This window comes from Patagioenas fasciata, chromosome 3, assembly GCF_037038585.1.
Source record: "Patagioenas fasciata isolate bPatFas1 chromosome 3, bPatFas1.hap1, whole genome shotgun sequence".
Taxonomy (NCBI): domain Eukaryota; kingdom Metazoa; phylum Chordata; class Aves; order Columbiformes; family Columbidae; genus Patagioenas; species Patagioenas fasciata.
The window spans coordinates 52682863-52704804 of NC_092522.1; the positions used below are offsets into that span (position 1 = coordinate 52682863).

At 44.7% G+C, this 21942-nt stretch overlaps 1 protein-coding gene across 3 annotated transcripts in view; it reads left to right on the forward strand.

The window, feature by feature from the left end:
• PDE10A (phosphodiesterase 10A) overlaps nucleotides 1–21942 on the forward strand; it is a 385360-nt gene that overhangs the window by 175160 nt on the left and 188258 nt on the right. Inside the window, exon 1 of one of the 3 annotated variants that reach the window (XM_065835230.2) lies at nucleotides 17273–18453. The exons of the other annotated variants lie outside the window; for them this stretch is intronic. Coding sequence (XP_065691302.2) covers nucleotides 17424–18453 — 1030 coding nt within the window. The 5' untranslated portion in view covers nucleotides 17273–17423. Of the gene's footprint in view, nucleotides 1–17272; nucleotides 18454–21942 lie in introns of those variants that run through there. 3 annotated transcript variants of the gene reach the window in all.

Sequence of the window (21942 nt, forward strand, 5' to 3'; positions counted from 1 at the left end):
TATGCATCTTTACTCTCCTCTATATGTTAGGAGGGAAAAAATAGTCTTCACAGCTAAATTTTGGATATATATACTTCATATCGTGTTCAAATTGGAGAAGGCAAAGCAGGCGGATGTGCTTACCTGCCTGCAAAACTTGAGCAGCACAATGGTTGTTGCTCCTGAGTTAGCAGTGAAATTCAGTGGCTGGTGTTTGTAGGTGCCGAATGCCAGACCCAACATTGTGATGTGGACAGAATGTAAGATTAAATCATCCCAAGCTTTAAAAAGGGTCACCCACTGCAGGTCTGGAGATGCTGAAAAGAAGGCTGAGGGGAGACCTTATCATTCTCTACAACTACCTGAAATGAGGTTGTAGCATGGAGGCTGTTGGTCTCTTATCCCAAATAGCAAGTAATAGGACAAGAGGAAATGGCCTCAAAATGTGCCAGGGCAGGTTCAGATTGGATATTAGGAAAAAATTATTTATGGAAAGGGTTGTGAAGCACTGGAACAGGCTGCCCAGGGAAGTGATTGACTCACTGTCCCTGGAGGTGTTTAAGAGACATGTAGATTAGGTTCTTTGGGACATGGTTTAGTGCCAGTGTAAGGTTATGTTTGGACTCAATGGTCTTGAGGGTATTTTCCAACCAAAATGATTCTGTGATTCTATGCTGGTGAGTCTGAGTTATGCTGTGTGCTGCTCCTGTGTGCTGGAAGAGAGTGAGAAGGTCCTGGTGGATTCTGATGCCTTCAGTTGCAGGGGGGCAAAATACCAGTTGTGTCAAAGAAGGTCTTATCAGACTTTACCTTTACTCCTTGACAGAAGCCAAATCACTAGTTACAATTTCTCAACTCATAATTTCTGGCTGGTGTTTGCTAAGACATCTCAGATGTAGTATCTCTGGCAGGGTCTAGAATTAGCAAGGCATTTTGGTTCCATTCAGCTCAATCTTTTCTTTCATCAACATGCGTGGCACTTTCTGATTGAGATGAAGGTGCTCTGAAAAGTTTCCAGCCCAAGTTGAAAGGAGAACAAACAGGAGGGAATGGCAGCAGAGAGGGGGGTGAGAGGGGAGAAAGTGAATGAATGCAAGACCGGCATGATTATTGCAAGAACTAATTCAAATGACTGATGGCAGTGAGTTTTCCAGATTAATATGAATAAGTTTAAAGGTTTTTTTTTTAATGTGGCAGAGGCCACTGTTTAAGTCTCCTTGAAGTTAATTTTGTGAAGGTGTGTTAAGGTGGGAGGAAGAGAGAGCAAATGCATGCCAGGATAGGGTTTAAGAGAAATCCAGGCACAGAGACAGCATGAAAAGAGCTTGCAAGCAGGCATGTGAGGGGAACACAAAGGGGCTGAAGGGAGGGGGTGAATAGAGATGGAGGAGGGCCAGCTGAGCAGATGGAGACAAGGGGAAGAGGAGGATGAGCAGGCGGGAAAGGGGATTTGCTTGTAAAGAGACCCTGAAAAGTGAAAGTAAGGAGTTTGGTATTGGCTAAGAGTGGGGGAAGGGAGAGCGAAGGGAGCCCCTGGGTGCTGAAGGCAGGTACTGGTGTGGACCTCAGCACCCCAGGAGAGTTTGGGTGGGTCTAGAGGGGAATGAAGCATCTTTCTGGGGCCAGAGCCCAGTCAGCACCCCTGGAGACCAAGGCCTCGCTCCAGAGTTGCAGTGGGTGCACGGAGAGAAAGGATGAAGATGTTTAGAGGTATAGAGAGCAGGATTTCTCCAAGCACTTTCTGGGCAATCTTTCATTGTCTTGCTCAGCATTGCATCCAGGATTTGAGCACAGTTGCAAAGATGTTAAAATGAAACAAGTCATCAGCTCCTAGAAACTCAAACATGCAAAATCTGTTAAGGGGACAACTCAAAAAGAAGATAAAGCTCAATGTACAAAGCCATGAACAGGGAGACAAAAATGAGCTCAGTGATGCTCACACCTACAGAAATGGAGAGCAAACATGCTTAAGATGTTTCCAACTTTAAAAGTAGGGTGTAAGGAACTTCCGTGACCTGTTGCTGAGGAATAACTCTTGCATCCTGCTAGAGGCATGTCTGCCTGACTGCACTAAGAATCGAGGTAGGGGGCACAAATTGAAAATAGCATTGTAACTGGGGTTGTCAATTTTGCCTCATCATTGCAACCGCTTATTAAATAGTGAGGAGGAAACTGTTGACAATTTGGATGACTAGCTAGAATTTAACTGTCCTTCTATCAGCAGAGAGCAGGAAGGGTGAGCAGGGTACCGCTAGGATGTTTTCGGAGGGACTGAATGAAGGGCACAGTGCTATCTCCCAGCATGATTATGAAGTGCATGTTCTTAAACATGAAGATGGGGTCATGAAAAGCTAAAATGTCAAGAGATTTTGGGGATCTTTCTGTGTCCATATCCTTGCATCCTTTTCAGTCTCTTGTTTACATTTTATTTTTCAGATAGCTTTAAAATAACTTTTTGTTTTGGTTTGGGTTTTTTGCTTTCTTTTGGGTCTTTTTTTGTTAAAGATTCATTTTGTGGGAAAGAAAAAATCAAGGGAGGGAAATAACTGAACTTTTAAAAAGGTGGAGTATTTTTCCTAGCTGAGCACAGCTGGCCCTGGTGGCCAAAACTATCTGGTGATAACATGCAGCTCCTCGTGCCTCAGCCATGTATATGTTGTTTGCAATCACCACATCAAGCAAACTGTTGCTTGGGGAATTACCTTTTGGATGAGTGTTGGGGTGATTCAGAGTGCGTTCAGTTTTGTGATTCATGGAGCTGCAAAGGAAAACTGATGACTGGGGGCGGAGGAAGGAGCGAGACAGTGAGGCAGAAAATCGATGTCCAGAAGCATTTGTGAACAGGCACATTTCAAAGTTTCTAACAACACGGGACGGAGACATTTGGCAACCACTACATTTATGGTGCATGCTTTAATCTCTACTTTCTGACAATATTTTAATGTTTCGCAAAAACACTATTGCTAACATATGAACACTAATATTTTTAGATCGCTTCCTACTCTTAAGTTCTGTTATATCACACAGAACAAGTTAAACCAACTGTTCCAGCTAGGTGCTTTTTGGGAATGCAGTCTGTTCGTCAGGCTATATTCTGAAATCCTTATTCATCTTCTGTTCTGCCAAATTTCTTTTTCATGTTCTCCATTTCTCTGGTTACCCTTTCCCCAGTGTATTTCTTTTTAATTCTTCGTGCCTGCACCCCCCCGCCCCAAAGCTAGGTTTACTAGAAACATAGGAGAAGCAGTTGCAGATAAGCCTGTCTGGTGGTCTTGCCCGGCTTTGAGAGAGTTCATTTTAAGAAACTTTGGAAGAAATCTCAGTGAAGGCACCTGTGGAGTGAACTGCTTATGGGAGAAGACTTTTCCTAGCCTCATTCATTGATTTGCCAGCCTGAATTCTGAAACTTAGGTTAACTTCTTTTCTAATTCAAGCTTAACCTTGTTAGCTGTCTATAAACACCTCATTTTTAAAATAGCAATGATTCCAACAGCATGGTTACACATTGCGTATTCTGAATATTTTTAACCAGTTATACAGTTTTAGCATTTCTGGAAAAGAAGCAAACCCTTTTAGTTATTAACTACACTACACTAGCTTGTCTCCTCAAGTTTCTGAAAACAACCAGGTACGATCACCTTGCACAAGTGCTTAGGTATACCTCAATATTTAGTGTTAATTATTTAGTTAGTTCTGTGTGCGTAGCCATTTGTACAAACACAGTGTTCACAGAGTCCTTAGGCACACAAGAACAAAATGTTCCAAGGATTAAACGTGGGCTGAAATGACCTGTCAGCTGAGGATGGTCAATGTTTGTGCTTAGAATATGCAAACCTCTAACAAAACCATGATGCTAATGGGTACCAATGGAGTAAAAAAAGCCTATTCCACTGGGCTCTTATGGGAAGTAGAATACAAAAAATGATGCAAAAAGTAAAGAAATTCAGAAAGGCTTTTTTTCAAGTAAACAAAGCATTTCCCAAACAGCAGGACATAATGGTTTTGAAAATATCTGCAGTCAGAATTATCCCAGTTGTAACTCGTGGCAAGTTACCTAATTAGGCAGTGACACCAGGGAGTAATTAATCTTAAACAGTTTCTTTGGTGCATTAAATACATATGGGCTTTCATATAGCATCCATTCCTTTTATCCCACCTGTTTTTATTTTAAAATGTTTTAAAGAACTTATAAAGAAATCTGTTTCGTTCAGCAGTTAATACAGGGCTTTAGAATCAATAGCCAGTGAAGACTGAGTCTACAAATGTGAGCAGTTTGTTCCAGTCTCATGTGTGAAAAGCCCAGTTGAAATTCTGCTTTCCTTGGCTTTCTGAGGTTTTTATTTTGTTTTCAAAAATGCATGGAAGGCACATGTTGACAACTCAGCAAAATATGACAGTCTTGTTAGCTTTTTAAGTAATTTCCCATCTGGTAGACTCATCTAATTGGAGTGGTGGGCTTGAAGCTGTTCACTGCTGCTCATTTCACACAATTTGAACAGTGTTACCTGTATGGGGATTCCCAAATTTCTCTCCACATCCAGTGCTCATCAAGATGTGGATCTACTCCTCGTCCCATGTAGCTGCAGCGCATACTCATCTGCAGTAAAAAACTTAGAGATCTTCTAGGATTTTGTGCCCTAGAAAGAGAGAGAACCTCATCTCAGCCAGCTCCTAGTGAGCTGCAGTTGGAAAGGCTTTGAAATGGAAAAAAATAAGTATTAAAAAGAGGCAGGCAGGCAAGGGAAGGGCTGGGATGAAAGTCCAAAAACAGGCAGTCTGGCTTTTGTCTTTGTTTGCAGTAGAAATAACTCAACCCATTGAAGTTCATGGCTTTATGCTGGCACAAAGCAGAAGAGAATCAGGCACAGGGTTTCAGGCATAGTGAGGACACAATCTTTTTCGTGGGTAAATGAGTGAATTATTGTTCAGCATGAACTTCTCATCAAGAAAACTGTCTTATGGATGAGAGAGTCAGAACATGAAGGGTCTATTAGACAAGCGTGTTTCTGATTGCCTGTATCTTGCAGTAGATGTGGTGGGATTTACAATAACTGCTAGCTAAAGAGCCAAAAAAAAAAAAAAAAAAAGTTCTTATTTTTAAATAAAAATGGTGCATGTCTTCCCAGGGCTCCTCTAAAGCTCCAAGATCGTGACTTCACTTGACTCTACCTGCTTTTCCATTACCATTCTCTGCACTTCCCTTCTTTCTGAATTTTAAGCTGCTATCTGATAAGACAGCTTTTTTTCTTCTTTCTCTTTTATGTACTTTCATACAAGAGATATATAGATCTTTTCCATTCCTTCCTACGTTTATTCTTGCATTCCTTAAAGAGCTATAGAGAGTTGGGAATGTAGTATGGGCTTTATGCTGAGATATCTTTTCTATAGAGAAATATCTTTGCTGGAACACAGCTATGCTGATTTTCATGGAAGCGTAGTAGTGTGAATTAACTTGTTGTTGTTACTCAAGACAAGAGCCATTTCAAAATGTCTTTTAAAAAACCTAATCTGACACACAGCGCACACAGAAGTGGCAGCTGTGATAAGTCCTGCTGTGGCTGGGTCATTTGTGTCCCAAAAAAGGAGTATAGGTCAGTGCAACTGCAGCAGCTGCTGCTGTGTCCATTATGTTCAGCAGCTGCCTGAAACCCAACTACTGGAAAAATCTGAGAAAAAACTGCAGAAGCATCTCAAACTGTGTGCCAAGCTTCAACACGGGTCACGTGGATCAAATATTTTCACTTGGCAGTGTAATACAGCAAACTCATGAAAGCTGTTTAATATTGACAATGCACAAATCTCTAGGTGGGAATCTTCCTGCTAAGCCCAGGCCAGGGCAGTTTTTTATTTTTTTTCCACAAAATGAATCTTTAATGAAAAGAGACCCAAGTTCTTACTCAGAAGCAGGTATGTATCACTGGAGAGGTGGGAGCTTTTTTTACATCTCACTGTGAACAAATAAACAAACCAAGAGATTTTCTTATCAAATAACAGATCAGTTACCGCTGCTAAATTTCTTCTCAGATTAAATGTAGTCATTTGTGTACATTGGAATTTAATGTTTGGTAGAGTGGGTTGGCATAGAAGGCTGGTAGTTCACAGCCAAGGAGGGATGATTTGATCTCAGCAATGACTGCGGTTTTGTGAAATCACACTTCTGTTGAATGTGAGGGCTTGTTTTAAAAACTGTTTAGTGTCATGAATAACAAAGAAAAATGGCCATGGGAACAGGGAAAACAAAAGAGAGCAGAAATTTGTTTTCCTTAAAAAAGCAGGGCAGCAGGCACTAAGGACGAGCTGCGCATTGTGATCATACCTTCCGTGGCTGCGACAGCAGGAGGTTTCTCAGGCAGGATTGGAGCTGTGCTCCTTGGGTGGCTACCATGCTGGGAGAGCTCATCTGCTTGCCTTCCTGGAAGGGCAGCGCAGGCAGCCAGGTGCCCTCTGGCAGTCTGAGGTTTTTGGGATCTGCTTACTTTGCCTCTGCCTGAAGCCAGCCCCGGCCTGGACTTCATCTTCATACGTGTGATGGATGAGAAAACAGTGATATTGCAGGCAGAGGAATGGAGGGGGACCAGGATACTTTTACAAGTATTTTTTAAATTTCCTGCATAACTTTAGGGGAAAACAAACAAAACAAAACAAAACTCTGTTTCTTCTTCTGTGAGCAGCATTCATGAACGATATTTCCCTGTTTTGCAGAGCTGTCAGGCAATGTCTTGAGTATTTCCTAAGTCTGCAGAAACACTAGGCGCTGTAGACCACCTGTGACTGAAGTGCCTATAGCTAAAGGGAGGATATTTGCCTCACTGGCATAAGAAAGGTTGCAAGTTGAATTTAGCAGGAATTTGTCTGAGGACTGGACTGGTTTCATATTTTCTTTCCTGCATCAAAGGCTGTGTCAGCAGAGTTTATAGATTATAAAATTTGAGAGGCCATTGTCTGCACAGAGGGGAACTGGAACAGATTCTGGGATAATTCTGAGAGCTTTGAGGTCTGTATTACTGTGAGTAGGATGAAATGTAGCAGTAGAGAGTATAAAATCATTCACCTAGGGATGAATATGAATTTTGTCTTTGAGCTCATCAGTTGGAAACAACCAATAAAGAAGGAAATCCTTGTGGCTGTGTCCATCACCAAATGACTTGGGCAACAGTGACCTCTCCCATCCCCCCCAGTATTGCAACCATGATATATAAGGCAAAAATTCTCCAAAAGAACTGGGCAAGTGTTTAAGCCATCCATAAAACCTTAGTAAGAGCATGTCTGCAACATGCACCAGTATTGAGGAAAGATGAATGCCAGGTGGAAGAGGTGTAGAGAAGGGCTTGTAAGGTGATCCATCGGGAGGTCGGAGTTACTGTTATATGAAAGAACTGAAAGATTGTGCCTTGTTTAGTCAAGGAAAATGAAGTCTGAGGAAGGTACTACTGCTCCTTTTAAATACCAAAGGTCAGGAAGGCAGAAAATATATTTAAAGCTAGAAGATAAAACCGGTCCAAAAGAAATGGCCATACATTTATTTCGGCTGGAAAATAGGAGGAAAGAAGAGTGAGATTCTGAATGACCTTTTTACTGGGTCACTGGAAGCTGTGTAACTGATTTTTGGATGTGTGAGCGGTCTACGATAGTAGGGACTGACGTCAGTGATCAGGGGATCCCTCAGAGGCCTCTGTTTCAGAACTCCACTGACCTGGAAGAGAATGGCAGGCTCCATGGGTCAGTGCCTGCAGCCGGAGCCCAACTTCTAGGCAAGGGGCTGGTGGGTGGGCTCCCCTCCCATGGCACATGCTGCTTCCCAAGCTTCCCCTCATGCCAAAATTCTGCCCAATTGTCTTGGTTTTGCTTTCTTCCCCCTTCGAAGATTTGTGTGGCTCCCTTTCCCCCTCATTTAAACCCTTGTCCCATGGATCAATTAAAGCTGTGTTAATGGCAGGCTCTTATTTCGGAGTTCCGAGGGGTTGAAATAAGTAGAAATTCAACCCTAATAATTTCGTAGGTGAGAAAAATAGTTTTGAGTGTGCATTGGGATAAGCCATGTGCAGGACAAGGGCTGGCAGGCAACAAAAGCTATTTGCAGGAAAAAAAATCTGTTTTTCCAATAAAATCCTTTAGATTTTTTGTAGCAAAGCCACATCCAGTCAAACCACACTTTAGGTTAGAGTAACCGTGGGTGATAAACCCTACATAGAGATAAACCCTACCTAAAGGTGAAATGGGAGGTTTGCAGTCTCAAAAAAGAACTATTCTCCAGTAATAAACCCAGAGTTGCTCCTGCATTTATGGCTTGTTTAGTCTGGATGTCAATCTGTACTTCAAAAAAAAATTGTAATGATAGATAATTATATCTGAGTGTGCATGAGCCAGATCAGATGTGGAGATGGTCTGATGTGATGTAACTTGGGTGCAGGGACTACTGTGCGATTTACTTTTTCTGCACTTAGAAACTACAAACTAGAGAGTTTGTCAGAAGCTTTCTCAGTGTAGGGATTCTGAGTTATGGGATTTGTTGGTGGCCACATTGATGCTTTGTCTGGAAAATAATCAGACCCACAGGTGCAGCATTTACATCTCTGCAGACTGTATCCAGTAAGACAAAGCTGAGCTGAGGATACTGTAGAGTTTGCTTCAAGTGGGTTACACTGTGCATTCTCTTCTGCCTTTGTCCTAAAGGTGCAGGAGATTTTCAGAAAAACAAACAGACAAAAAAAGCAGTTCAAATAAAGTGTTTGCAAAAACCCACGAGATGCTCAAGTCTGTTCTTTCCAAAAGTGATTGCTTTGTTTTGGAGTATACTGCTCCGTATTTATTTTGTATGTAACAAGGCAATCAATATCTTTTAACATCCACATCCTGTTCGGCTAGCATGAATACACAGCTTCCTAGCCTGAACAGGACTCCGGTCAGTTATACCTATGGAACATAACTTTCTAAGGAAAATTCATAAAGAAATTATTTGTGCTTATTTTATTTCTGGGCTGGTTTGGAGTAGCTGCTGATCCTGTATTATCATGAGAGTAGGATTTGTCCTATTTGTTCTCCTTGAGCTCTGTGGTCTGTACTCACTTTCCCATTCAGGAAACCTGTATCAAGCAGGAGGGATGCATGACTCCCTGTGTCTGCAGCCAGGCTGATAAGATAATGCCACTTCATTTCTACCATCCTAAAGCCTCCTCCATAGGCAGCCCCAGGCTTCTGGTAGAGCACAAGCAGTCTCTGTCCTCCTTCTTGCCCTGCTTTACCAACTGCTCTTTATTTAGACCCAAGGCTTGGGAAAAATCCCCCTCCCCTTGTGAGCACCAGAGCTCTTCATGGGACCTGGCCAGCAGAAGGGCAGGAGTAAGTGCTTCTGCTGGGGAAAGCCTTTAGAAGCCATGAAGGGAAGGCAGATGAAGAGCTTGTTGCAGCTGAGACGAGCAGGGATACTGCCAGCTTGAAGGATGTTTGCTGAGATGTGGCAGATGTGGTACTGTGGGGAGAAATGGTGAACTGGAGACAAGGATGGAAGGACGGATCATGCATGAGGAAGAGAAAGCTGATGGATCAGGGCAAAGGAGATAATGGGAAATGGGTAAACAGACAGATAAAAGAGAATGAATAAAAGTACAGGGCAGTGGTGTCTTATTTCTGGAGGAGAATAATTGTACTGAATTGAATAAGCTTGTCTGCAGTGGTCTGGGTTTGCATACGTGAGACAATTTTCAGGGATGATGCAGCAATACCCCAGCCTTCTACATGGTGTTTGTCACAGGTTGATATCAGAGTATCTTCCAAAGGAAATCTGTACTGTTATGTTGGTCCTGCAGCTAGAGAAATACTGGCTTTTTGTGAGAGAGGCAGGGGGAAGAAAGACAAAGGGAAGAGGAAAAAAAAAAAAAAGAGAGGGAGAAGTGTGAAGAATAGGCAAGAAAAAGATAGCGAGTATGACGTAGGGTGAGATGTAAAGACAGCAGGTGCATGTTCGTAGTGTGTGCATGTGTCCTTCTGTGGGGAGACAAGCTGGGTTGAACTTCTTGGTGCCTAAAGTAAGGATGGGATAGAGAAAAGTTAATTAGACAAGAAACTTTTCTCAATTTTACCTGCTTGATTGTGGTATTGAATGAATGCATGTCACAGTGGCATCAGTCTGAGAGTCCACATGGGAGATCTATGTGTGCACAACAAACTTGAGGAGTTCAAGCTTTCATTTCAAAGTCAAGCTTTGTAGTTTTCAGGATTGCAAAAGTATATTTCTGCATTCAAACAGGGCATGGATTTGAAATCAAAGTGGTTTAGAAAACATGTTAAATAGCCTGTAGTTGCTGGAGGTATGTATTTCTTGACACTTTTTGTCTCAACAGGGTGTTAACTCTGAAGGCTAATGGCTACATTTCACTATCAACAGCCAGAGTTTCAGGATTGACTTTTTTCAACAGATGGGGCAGGAGTAAAAGTCCTGTTCTTCCCAGCAGGTAACTTGGTAGTTACTGCAACTGAGCAAAATGGGGCTTGTCAGAAACTGTAAAACAAAGGCAGAATTCAAGTGAAAAAGATGAAGCATTGTTCCAGAAAGAAACTTGTTTTCCCTTGAGTGACGCTCAGAAGTCACAATAAGGTGCTTGAATTCAACAAAAATCTGGGGTTTTTGTAGATAATTCTAGAGGCTGGACACAGTCTCTTCATTTATTTTAGCACCTGCTGTTAAGATCAAAGAGGAATCTGCTGTAGGCTTATGCTAGAACAAAGCCTTAGACGTAAACTCAGAGCTGAGATTGCTAGTTCCATCAAAGAATTTGTTAGCGATGGGGCAACAGGATTTTTCCTGAACCATGTTAGGGAAAAGTCTGCATGTTTTTAGTGATTGGAAAATTTGGGAAAGTGAAGAACGGGGTTGCAAGAGAGTTGTTGGGGCAAGCTGACATCCGCATTGTGACAGTAGCAATGTATGGTCTGTGCTATATGCTAGCAAGATGCACAACTTGTGGTGAAGGTGTAAAGGATAAGTCAGTGTTAACTTTTGATTTTTGATTTTTCTTAAATTTGTTACCTATAAAGCAACTCTAATTCATGTAAAGGTTAGACTTTCTATGTTCCAGTCGAACACAGAATTGAAATAACTTACTTGTCTCTAGCAGATAGCAAATTATAACAATGTTCTTCTATCATAAATTAACTCTAGATTTCATTATGAAAACAGAAAGATAAAATTACAAAAATCCTGATAACTCTATTTATTTTTCTTGCAATAAAAAATGGCTATTCCAACAGTGTTAGGTAACAGCAGTGCTGTTGCCTACGATGCCAACTGTTACATCGTTTGCTGTGTGCGTTTCATTACTACCCAAGAGGCCCTGGTCCCAAGCCAGGATCCTGTTGTGCTGGATGTGATTCAAAAGATGCCCTTTGTATCAAGGAGCTTACAGCAGGGGCATCAAACTCATTTTCACCAGGGGCCACATCAGCCTCATGGCTGCCTTCAAAGGGCCGAATGTAATTTTAGGACTGTATAAATGTATATACAAATATATAAAAATATATAAATAAATACGTATGTATATATAAATATATGTAGGAGTAGTTACATCTATACTGTTCTAGAATTACATTCGGCACTTTGAAGGCGAGCATGAGGCTGGTGTGTCCTCCGGAGTTTGACACCCCTGGCTTACAGTGCTTACTGTGCTTTGGGTTTATAACATAGCATCTTGGTAAAAAGAGCTGCTGTTGGAGTTTTAATTTATTTAGAGGACAGTTTCTCTGAATGGGGGAGGTCCTCTGCTTTAACAAAAGTAACTAAGCCCGAACAGCTGGCTCCTTTTCTGAACGCCCTTTAAATAAAACCAATACATATCTGATCTTTGTTCTGTACAGGACAGCACAGAATGGTAGATGGAATCATAAGGTTTTGTTTAGCTTCTTTCGTAGTCTTATGTAGGAAACAAATCTGAGTACAATTATTGTAGATATTTCCCTTTGTACATTGACACAAGTTTTTTTTTCTTTTGAAATTAAATATATTTTGCTTTTGATTACAATGTAATATGTAGTAATATGTCTACCTGAAAAATTTGTGATTAAAAATTGCATGAGACATCTTCTTTTCATAAATCGTTATAAATTTTCCCTGAAAAATAATACTGAAAACTTTGCAAAGTTTTGTGTGTTTCTAAAAGGGAAAAAATTCCTGGAAAAGACAGACTCTTCATAGCTTTATTAATGTACCCCCCATCATCCATCATATAACACAGTATGTCTAGAGGAACTTTTATTTTTTGTAGTTCCAGTAGCATAACCTTTCAACTGTCACCTTGCAGAGCCAAAAGTGAAGTGACATAAGCTGAGCTGGACAAACTACTGAAAGCAAACTGTATACTTATTTGTTTTTGTTTGTTTGTTTGTTCTGTATGCTAGTTATCTCTGAACAAAACAGGACTACTTTAAAAAAAAAAGTTGTTTCGATTTGCTGAACAAATTGCAGTTCATTTTGGATCTCACAGTATTTCTTCTGCATCTGGACTAGGTAATTCACAAAACCATTTTCAAGATGGCAGCTGGCATATGTTAGCATGTTATCAACACTCATCATTAATATTATTGTGGAAAAGAAGTGGCTTCTGCAAAAGTGTGTTTGTGGGAATCAAGGAAAATGGCTGTTACATTCCCTTTAGACAAATTTACTTCTTGCATGTGTACAGTATTTGAGAATAACCCTTTGTAAAAAGAATCCCTTATGAAATAGAGTTGTCTATAAATTACTCTAAAGGTTTATAGAATAAGGCTTTAGGAAACAATGTATTTTCTGTAAGTGTCTAATTTGTGATGGTAATTCAGTATCTGGGTAATAAATACTATATTTTGTAAGATCATTTAGCAGAAAATACCTAGAAAAATGCAGTTATTTTTATTAACTTGCACAGGACTTTTCCATAAAGGATTTAATTTGGGGCTGTATTTTCTGAGCTCTAGAGCTTGGGTTTTAGCTGGATTTATGCTTTTGCTCCCCCCTATCCCACCTTACTAGCAGGTTGCTTTCTCTGTATTTCATTTTAGCTGCTCCTGCCTGACCCATAGTCAGGTGGTTGGTTCCATCATCTCCTCTACTGCCATCATCCTACATTTTTCTAAACTCACTTTCTCCATAATCTGTCTTATTCCTTATTTTTTTTGTAAAGAATTGATCATACATCATGGAGAGGACTCATGATATAAAGATGATCAGTGAGCTAAGAGGATTTACCAGGCAAAAGAGTGGGACCAAATAAAAATGAGTCACTGTCATTCTTAAAACGTGGCAGTCAGAACTGGGAAAGAACAGGTGTATTTAATACCCAACAACCATCATTATAACTTGATTTTACTCTTTCCCTACAATGCTTTCCTTCAAGTATTTTGATTAATATTGCCAAATTATTGCCAAACAGGCTTATTTTCTGCTTTCAAACCAGGCCTGTTCATGTAAGTATGATGCATGCTAGACCTCCTGATGGCTTCAGTGGGCGCTCTGACTCCTAAATTTGTGAAATCATATTTACCCATGCAAACACAACCAAAGAGTTTTGCTTGTTGTTGCACTGACAGAATGTCCTCATGCCAGAACCCTTGCACTTGTTGCAAGTGGATGGATCGGAGTGTTTTAATTTGCATTTCTTTCTGTTTCAGCGTTTTTAAAATCCCTTTTTGGGGGGATGATGTAGTAAACCTCACTGTTTCACATCAAAATTTCCTATTGCAGTGGGTGAGACTTTTCCGGTAAATGATATGGATGTATGGTCATTACCACAGTGGCGTCAGTGACATCGTCGCTCGGTGGCAATGGAAACTGTTGTGAGCTGAGTGAGCAGTGGAAACCTAGATTGACACATACATTGGGGAATGAGCAAATGTGATTCACCACGAATTTATCCTCAGGTATTGAGATGGCCACCAAGTATCTTTGACTTGTCTGCAAATCTATATATATGCACAGAGCTTAAAAATTAATTTTCACTGTCATCTAACTTTTCTTCTGCAATTGCTTTTGCTTACCCAGCCAAGAAGCAGGTGATGAATCAGGTATGAATTGTGAATGGCTAATGAATAATAACCAGATGAACAGCTTGTAAATAACCCTTAACCTAAAAACTCCTTGTCTGGAATATCTGATGATTTCTCACAAATAAAAATGTATTTTTCCTGGTTTGTTGAATATACACATACATATTTATACATACACATTTCACATTCCTTGTATAAATACACAGATATCCAGTTTCAGGCAGTGATATTTGAACAACTGTATTTAGGATGAATGACAATTGAGGAATTTAGCACAGATTAGCATAGCTAAACAAGATTTCTACAAGTATAAATTGACGATGTAAAGTTTCAGTAATTTATTGTCGATTTTGACAGAACAATTTGGAACTAATCAATCTAGAGGAGCACCTTTCATTTTTTTCAGGTGAATAGCTCTTGCTTTTTGTCAGTCATTTCAATCTGATTATCTAGTTCAATGTAAATATTTTAGTAAAAGAGATTTTTCTAATAAGGAGTTGTTAATTGCTAAGCAAACAGGTTGCAACAATGAAACACAATTCACTAAAGTTTTGTTTCCGTTAGCTAAGCTTTTTTCTCAGAGAATTTAAGTATTTGCTGGATCTCTGGTCAGCCTGCTGCAGTTACGAGAGAAAAGCTCTAAATGTAAAGTAAGTAAATAATGGTTGGACTTAAGGAAATAAAAGCACCTCGCACAAATAGATACATGAAACTGAAGTTATTCAACTGTTTTGATACAGTCAAATACACTGAAAGAAAATTACAGAAGCAGATGCAGCTTTCTGTATTTTAGCTCAGGAGTTTTAGGCAACAGCAGTTTTTAAGAATCATGCAGATGAAAACAGTTTAGTAAAACCTGCCTTCTCTGAGTTTTCTTTTGAGCGGGGTTTGTTTGTTTTCTTTTGAGCGGGGTTTGTTTGTTTGTTTTTTTTTTTTTGAGAATCTTTGATCTGTTTTGGCATTTTAAACCTTTTGCAAACTCTGTGGATTGTTTCCTATTGTTACAGCACATTCAACTAGCTGAAAACACATTTTAATTTGAAAGCATTATAATTTTAGCGGAACATTTGATTTTGCAGCCTTCCAGTTTCACAGGGATACACGAAGACTAACTTTGACTGGAGTTAGTGTGTATTCTAGCATTAACAGAAGTCCTGAAAAAATATTTATAAAATGTTTCAACGATTAAAAATAAAACCAAAAGTGTAGGTTTATATTGTTTTCAAAGCAGGAGTCGAAATTCGAAAGAAAAGAGCCTGATTTTGAACGGAAATAAGAAAATCGCCGTCCTTCTATGAAGATTCCCGCAGGCACCTGGGACCGCAGACCCGCTAACGCAGCATCGGTACTCGCACGGGACGAAGCGGAGGTTTCATCTCCCGGAAGAAAACAGAATCTCCCGAGTTTCGGCTGCCCCGCTGGCAGCAGCAAAAGAAACATCTTTCCCGCGACTATCTGCAGCGGTTTCCGCGGTACCTGCTCCCGCCCCGCCCGAGCAGCGCAGCCCCGGTGCTGCCGTGCGGCGTCTCCCCGCCGCCGAGGAGCCGGTCCTCGCCGCACCGTAACAAAAATTGTCGCCAGGGGCACGGCGGCAGCCCTGGCCGGGCGGGCATCGGCGCCACAACCGCTTCTCCGCCCGCGGGCGGGGGGGAGCACCGTGGGAACCGGCCGTCTACCTGAGGAGCGCGTTCCCCTCCGCCCCGTCCAGGTGTTTGAGAAGAGGGAGCCTCGACCGGAACGTCCTGCCGAGGCGGGGGGACAGTGCAGCGTGGGCCGCCCGGCCCCGCACCGGAGCCACGGGAGAGTCCCCCCGCGCTGGCAGCTGGCGCCGAGGCTTCTCCGGAGGGACCGGGTGCTGCCAGCCCGGCGCTCGGGCAGTAAGAATCTGTGGTCCAGAGTCCCCGCTGAAGGCGAGGACAGCCCCGCTGCCCAGCAGCCGCCCGGGGGTGGGGGGAGGCGAGGGCAGGTGCGCGCCGCCGCCTCAGGGCAAGGGCAGAGGCGGCACAGTCTCTACGAGCCGCCCGGTTTACGAACGATTCCCGCCGGTTAACGGCGCTGACAAGGCTGCGAGGCGAGGGGAGAGGCTGTCCCGGGACGGGGGCGGCGGCTGCCCGCTGCCCCGGGTGCCGTCAGGCTGACACGTGGCCCGGGGCAACGGGTCCACAACGGCCGCGTGCCCCTCGGCCCGTTCGGAAGGAAGCGCCGCAGCCGGGCTGAGGGGAGCCCCGCGGCCGGTTGGAGATGTCCTCACCTCTTCCTTGCCGTGGAGGTAAACTCCGGTCAGACTTTGACCTCCCCGCCCGCCTCTCGGCGGCGGCTGGCGCCCATGGCAGAGTGAGTTTGGGGAGAAAACGAAATACGTGGGGCGGGGGCTTCCACCGCAGCCCTCGGGTCCACACCGTTCCGAGCCCGCCCTGGGGCTTCCCTTGGCCGGGCGTTACCCCGGCGGCTGCCCTGCTGAGCGACGCTGTAGCACGACCCGCCGGGGCGCCGGGACGGGCGGACTACGGTTGGCCTGTCGGGGCGGGGTGGCGAGGCGTCGGCCCAGGGGCCCGCGGCGGTGGCGGAACGCTCCTTCGAGGGGAGCGCGGCCGCCTGGGGGCTGCGGGGCGAGCCCCGCCTGCCTGGGAACTCCGTCACGGAGTCGGGCTGGCGGCTGGCCGGCGCGACAGGCTCCGCGGGTGTGCGTGTGAAGCAAGGCCGGCGGCGGCCCCAGAGCCACACCGCACCTGAGACCGGGGTTTGAGGTAGCCCCTTCGGGGAGTTGGACAGCTTGGAGGGCTGGGGCTGAGGGGTAGGTGGCTGCGGCTGTGCCCAGTAGAGATTGGGGAGGGCAGGGGGGTGGAAGGAGGGCTCAAAGCAAACACATGTGGTGCGGGGCATCGGGAGGAACTGTGCATCTCCGAATGGGAACAGCGGTTTGATACCCCACGGAAACAGAGGGTCAGTTTCCTGGCACCTTCGTCCCGGGCGCCGCAGGGCGTCTGCCTTTTGATCTCGGTGGCTGGAAATATCTGTTTAAAATAATGAGGCCGCATAGGGAGGATCTTTTTCTCGTGCCGTTGCCTCTCTCTGCGTTGCCTTTAGGTAAGCGCTGTGTTGTAGCTCCTGTGTGCGCGCCTCGTAATGAGAGGAAGGGAGGGAGGCAGCTTGGGAAGCGCTGGCTCCGCCCGTGGGCGTTTTCTGGCGGCCGGGGCTGGTATTGGAACCGGCACTGCAGTGATTTTATTTGCCTCTTTGCAGACGCGCAGCAACATACGGGGCAATATTTGCCTTTCTCGAAGAAAATACAGATTGTTGCCGTTTTATTGTTTTCAATGCGAGGTGGGAGCATGAGAAAAAGAGGACTTTGAAAGGGGATCGAAGCCGCTTGGCGGTCAGTAGCGCTCTGTTCCCTCCGGCTAAAGGGGGAACGGAAATGTGAGGATTTTATGAGGGCGGGAAGCTGGGGTGCAGAGGAAATATTGCCCGGGGTTTGCTGGAGGGAACGAAGGACCGAACTACGGTTGCCCCTCGTTTGGCTCCGTCCTTTTTCGGTTTCCCCTTTCGCTTTATTCTGGTACCTTTCCTGTACGTCCTGCCTTAAACTACCGCGAAAGGGAGGGAAGAGCGGAAGCATGTCCAACCCAGAGAAGCGGATCTTATCCCGCCCCTCGGCCCCCCTGGCTGCAGCACCCGAGGAAAAGCTCGGCTCCGGCAGCCGCTCGCTCCACTCCCATGGCCAGAGCAGCGGAGGTGGAGGCAGCGGCGGGTCTCCTCCTCCTCCCCCCGCTCCTGGAGGCGGCTCGGCTGCCTGCAGCTCCCTCTCTCTCCTCTTAACAACCACCACCAGCAGCAGCAGGAGCCGTGCTGCAGGGACAGCCTCCTCCGCCGCCTCCGCCAGCATCGTCCCCAGAGCGGCAGCGGCTCCTTTCCTCGCTCCAATCCCCTTCTTTTCCTCCGCTTCTCCATCTTCTTTTTACTTCTTGCCGCCTCCTCCTCGTTTCCCCTCCTCATCTTCCTTTAACCTCACAAGTCTCCAAGGGAGGGAAGGAGGAGGAGAGGCAGCGAGAGCGGCAGGAGGAGGAGGAAGAGATGTTGGTGGAGCAGCAGCAGCAGCTCACTTGATCGCCCATCCAGGCAGCAGCGGCAGGAGGAGACTCTTCTCTTCTTTCTCCATCCAGAGCTTGCTGCTCCGTTCCGCATCCGGCGGCAACCTGCACCACTCCCGGTTCCTCCTCTCTCCACCCGCCTCTGGCCCGTGGTCCTGCGATTCCCTCGGTGCTGCAGCAGCAGCAGCCCGCGGCGACGGGATCCGAGGAGGCGACGGCCCCGGCGGGAGCAGGACTCCTAGGCGGCAGCAGCGGCAGAGAGGCGCCTTCTTCTCCTTCTCGTCTTCCCTGCTCCTAGGGCCAGACATGGAAGATGGATCTAATTCTGCAAGCTGCTTTAGGAGGTTTACGGACTGTTTCTTGAACACAAGTAGGTACCGGAGCGCTGTGCCCGGCGGCAGGTCACGCGTGTCTCGGGGGAAGGCGAAGGGCTGTGTCCGAGGCAGGGTGCATGCCTCGAGGAAAGGGCATTTCTTTGTGAATGGGGGGAAGGCGAAGACACAAAGGGGCCGTATACGTGGGGCGTGCGTGGACGCATGGAGGAGCGGCCGGGTGTGTATTGAGGATGCACGGACAAAGGAGATGCTCGGTGTAACTGAGTGCTCTTTGTGGGAGCTGGCTGTTAACGCCTTGGGCATCATTTCGGCATCAGATAGCTATGTATATGTATGTCAGCTTTTTACTTGGTGCATGCTTCATTTTCTCAGGCATGATACGTAGGGGAATGGAGACTTTCTCCTCTACTTACTTGAAGTAGCAATAAGGAAGCATTACGGTATCGGTGGTTGACAGAAAAGCGGCGGCGGAGGACCGAACATGGTGAAATGTACCGCTTCTTCCTGCATCCCCTGTCAGATCCGCCACACGCCTGCCAATTCCGTAGCTTTGATCCGGCTTTAGTTCTGGGTGCCTTCTTCCTCTGGCCGTGGCTCATTGTAAGGCGGGCGAGAAGCCGGCGAGGAAACATGTGCTCCTGTTGGGAGGGGGCTGGCGCGGAAAGCGGAATAAAGGGTGCAGGGGGTGCTCCATAAAGGGCGCTCCGCAGCGAGCCTCTTCCGCTGCCGGCGAGGAAACCCTTGCCGGCTACCACCGAGCTCAAACGCGGGGGAAGGACGCGGGGCCGTGTTCGCCCCGTGCCGGGTGTGGGGCGAGAACAGCCGCTTGGCCTTTGGGTGCGGAGCTCGGCGAGTGTTCTCCGCGCGCTGGGCGGGGGGAGCCCGGCGGCGGCCGCTGGCCGGCCCGAACCGCGGAGGCGGGTTGTGCGAGGGGGAGGAGGGTTTCACATGGCAGAAGCTCCACGTTCACAGGGACGCGGCCCGGCTCCCCCCTCGGGTGTTTCGCCCCGAGCCTGCTGCCGCCTTCCCTTCTCCGAGGCGTTTCGCCGATACGCCGCGCCCCGCCGGGGGGCGACCCCAGCGTGGGGTGTCCCTGGAGCGGCCGGCGCTTCGGGCTGAAATCACTAAACCCCTCGGTGTCGGCTGCTCGTGCCCTCCCGCCAGCGCCTCAGCTCCAGCACCCCTCCGGGAAATGAGCTGATCAGTTTGGTCGTGGACTTAATGCTTTTCCAAGCAGAGCATGTATTAGGGCTGAAATACTGTTTTTTTCTTTTTTTTTCTTTCTTTTTTTTTTTTTTTAATCAGAAAGTGTTTTGCGTGGTGTTTTGTTTTTTTATTTTTATTTTTATTTTTTTTTTCCCTCGCCTAATATTTCGGTGCTTAGGGTGTCAACAGTCAGCTGTGGTTATTTGTGATTTTTATTTTTTTTCTTCTTTTTGTGACAGTTCCTTAAATAATAAATTTATGCCTTAAAGCATCCGTAAACTTGCATCTAAATTTTCTAGCATACTTTTATTTGGTGGCTTTTTGAATGTAGGCTAATAGCACATAGTTCACAAGTGTTTATTTTGGGAGGTTGTGAGAAGAAGTGTAGAGGTGTCAGCTGAAACCTCATTATTTGTCGTCTTGCAGGCTACTGTGCGGAAGACAGCTGTGAGCATGGTAGTACTTGTTCTGCTCAGCAGTTGAGGTGAATAAAGATGACTATATGTTTTCTGCATTGTCTTTTTGAAACTTTATTCAACAGTTGATTGTGTTACAGAGCAACATACTTGTTTAGTTTTGAGGCCTGAAGGGAATCCTAAGCTCTTCCAGATTTTATTTTCTCTGTGTTTGAGAGGGGTAGAAAGCTGTTGTGTTAGGTACAACTCTGATGTTTTAAAATAAGTGGTCTTGGGATTAAAGGACCAAGCTGGGGAATGTGTGTCATGCAGTGTAATTCTCTCCTATGCTACACTAAGAAAAAAAAATGACATGGAAAAACATCAGCTCTGTTCAAAACACCATTTTGAGAGCAGCGGTGACTTCAACTTAAGCTATTTTATGAACTCTTGAACACAAGAAACCTGGTCATCTTTGGCTGATTGTGACCTCTGACTGAAGATTTTCCTGCAGGCAGGAAAGGAGCAGAACAGTTCTTTCCCCTGTGAGTTTACTGACGTCTAAGACGACAGCCTTTCTCTCTGTGGAGACGCTTTTCTGTGCTCTGCAGCCTGCTCTCATGAAACTTTCAAGAACCTAAATGTCTGATATCTCTGCTCTTTTGAATATGATTGAAATTGGCCAATGGGCTCAAAAGGTATTAGTGAGGTCAGACAGACAGATATCCATGTGTGTGCGTATATTCATATGCGTGCACTTCCCTCCCTCCCTGAATGATTGCATAAGTCTGATTTCCTTAGGAAATTGGGCTGAAAAAAAGGAGTGGAGTGAAGATACTATTCAGTTCCAGTGCAGCTACTGCGAAGAGCACTTGTCCAACTGTTTGCAGTACTGCGCAGTCTTTGTTACACTGCAGCCGAAAGGCTATTATTGTTTTGAAGAGGATGAGATCATGTAGAATAATGAAGATAATGTACTGCATCTCATAGCTTTTGTTTCCTGAATTGTATTTCAGGTTGTAATCATATGTCTATACATATATACGCTGATCGCCTTTAAAGATAAAAACGTCTAAATATTTTTACAGGGAAACTGACAAGTTCTGTAGGGAGGAGAATTGAGATGAGCTCTTTTGGAATGGAGATTTGAAAGTGACTTAACAGAATCCTCAAGATTGGAAAACAATGAAATTGCTAGAGATATGTTCTTCCCCTCTCAGCTCTTTAGGCTTGCATGCTCTCTAGTCAAGATTTTGTTAGAAGGTTCTTGATATTATTAATATTTCAGGTTCTGTAATACTCTCTGCCATATCTGGCTATTTTTGGTTTTAAGATTCTTAATAAAGTGTTGGGCTAGACTTGAGAAGCTTATATGTATGTACTTTGTGTTGTTTTTCTTAACTCTTTAAAATCTGTAACTTGCTGTATAACATAGCGTCTTGAGAAACTTTTAGTGTCTAACATGCTGGATCAATTCTCCAGTGGAGTTCTACCATATTTAGGATACCGCAAGCTGTCAGATATTCCAGGTTTCTGTGAAATGTCTTACCTTCAGGGGACCATCCCGTGTTCCTTCTACGCTCAAGGTCTCTGAAGCTGCACATGTGTACCATATTTTATCTGTGACTCATGAGTCTACTCACAGGTATGAGTATTTCACAGTATGGGGGCTTTCTGCTTCTCAGATTATTATCACTATATTGGTATTTTATACTGAGTTACCTTTTATCTGGCTTTTTTTTTGTGTGTGTGTGTGATGCAGCAAGTTTATTCTGCACCTTCGTGTACCAGTTGCAACGACTTTCTGAGTAATGCTCTAAGAAAGAGTAGATGTAGTAAGATTTGTTGTTGTAGAAGAAAATAGCAATTAAGGTTTAAATAAAGTTAAAAGTATTTCTGTTACCTGCACTAATGGGAAAGTTA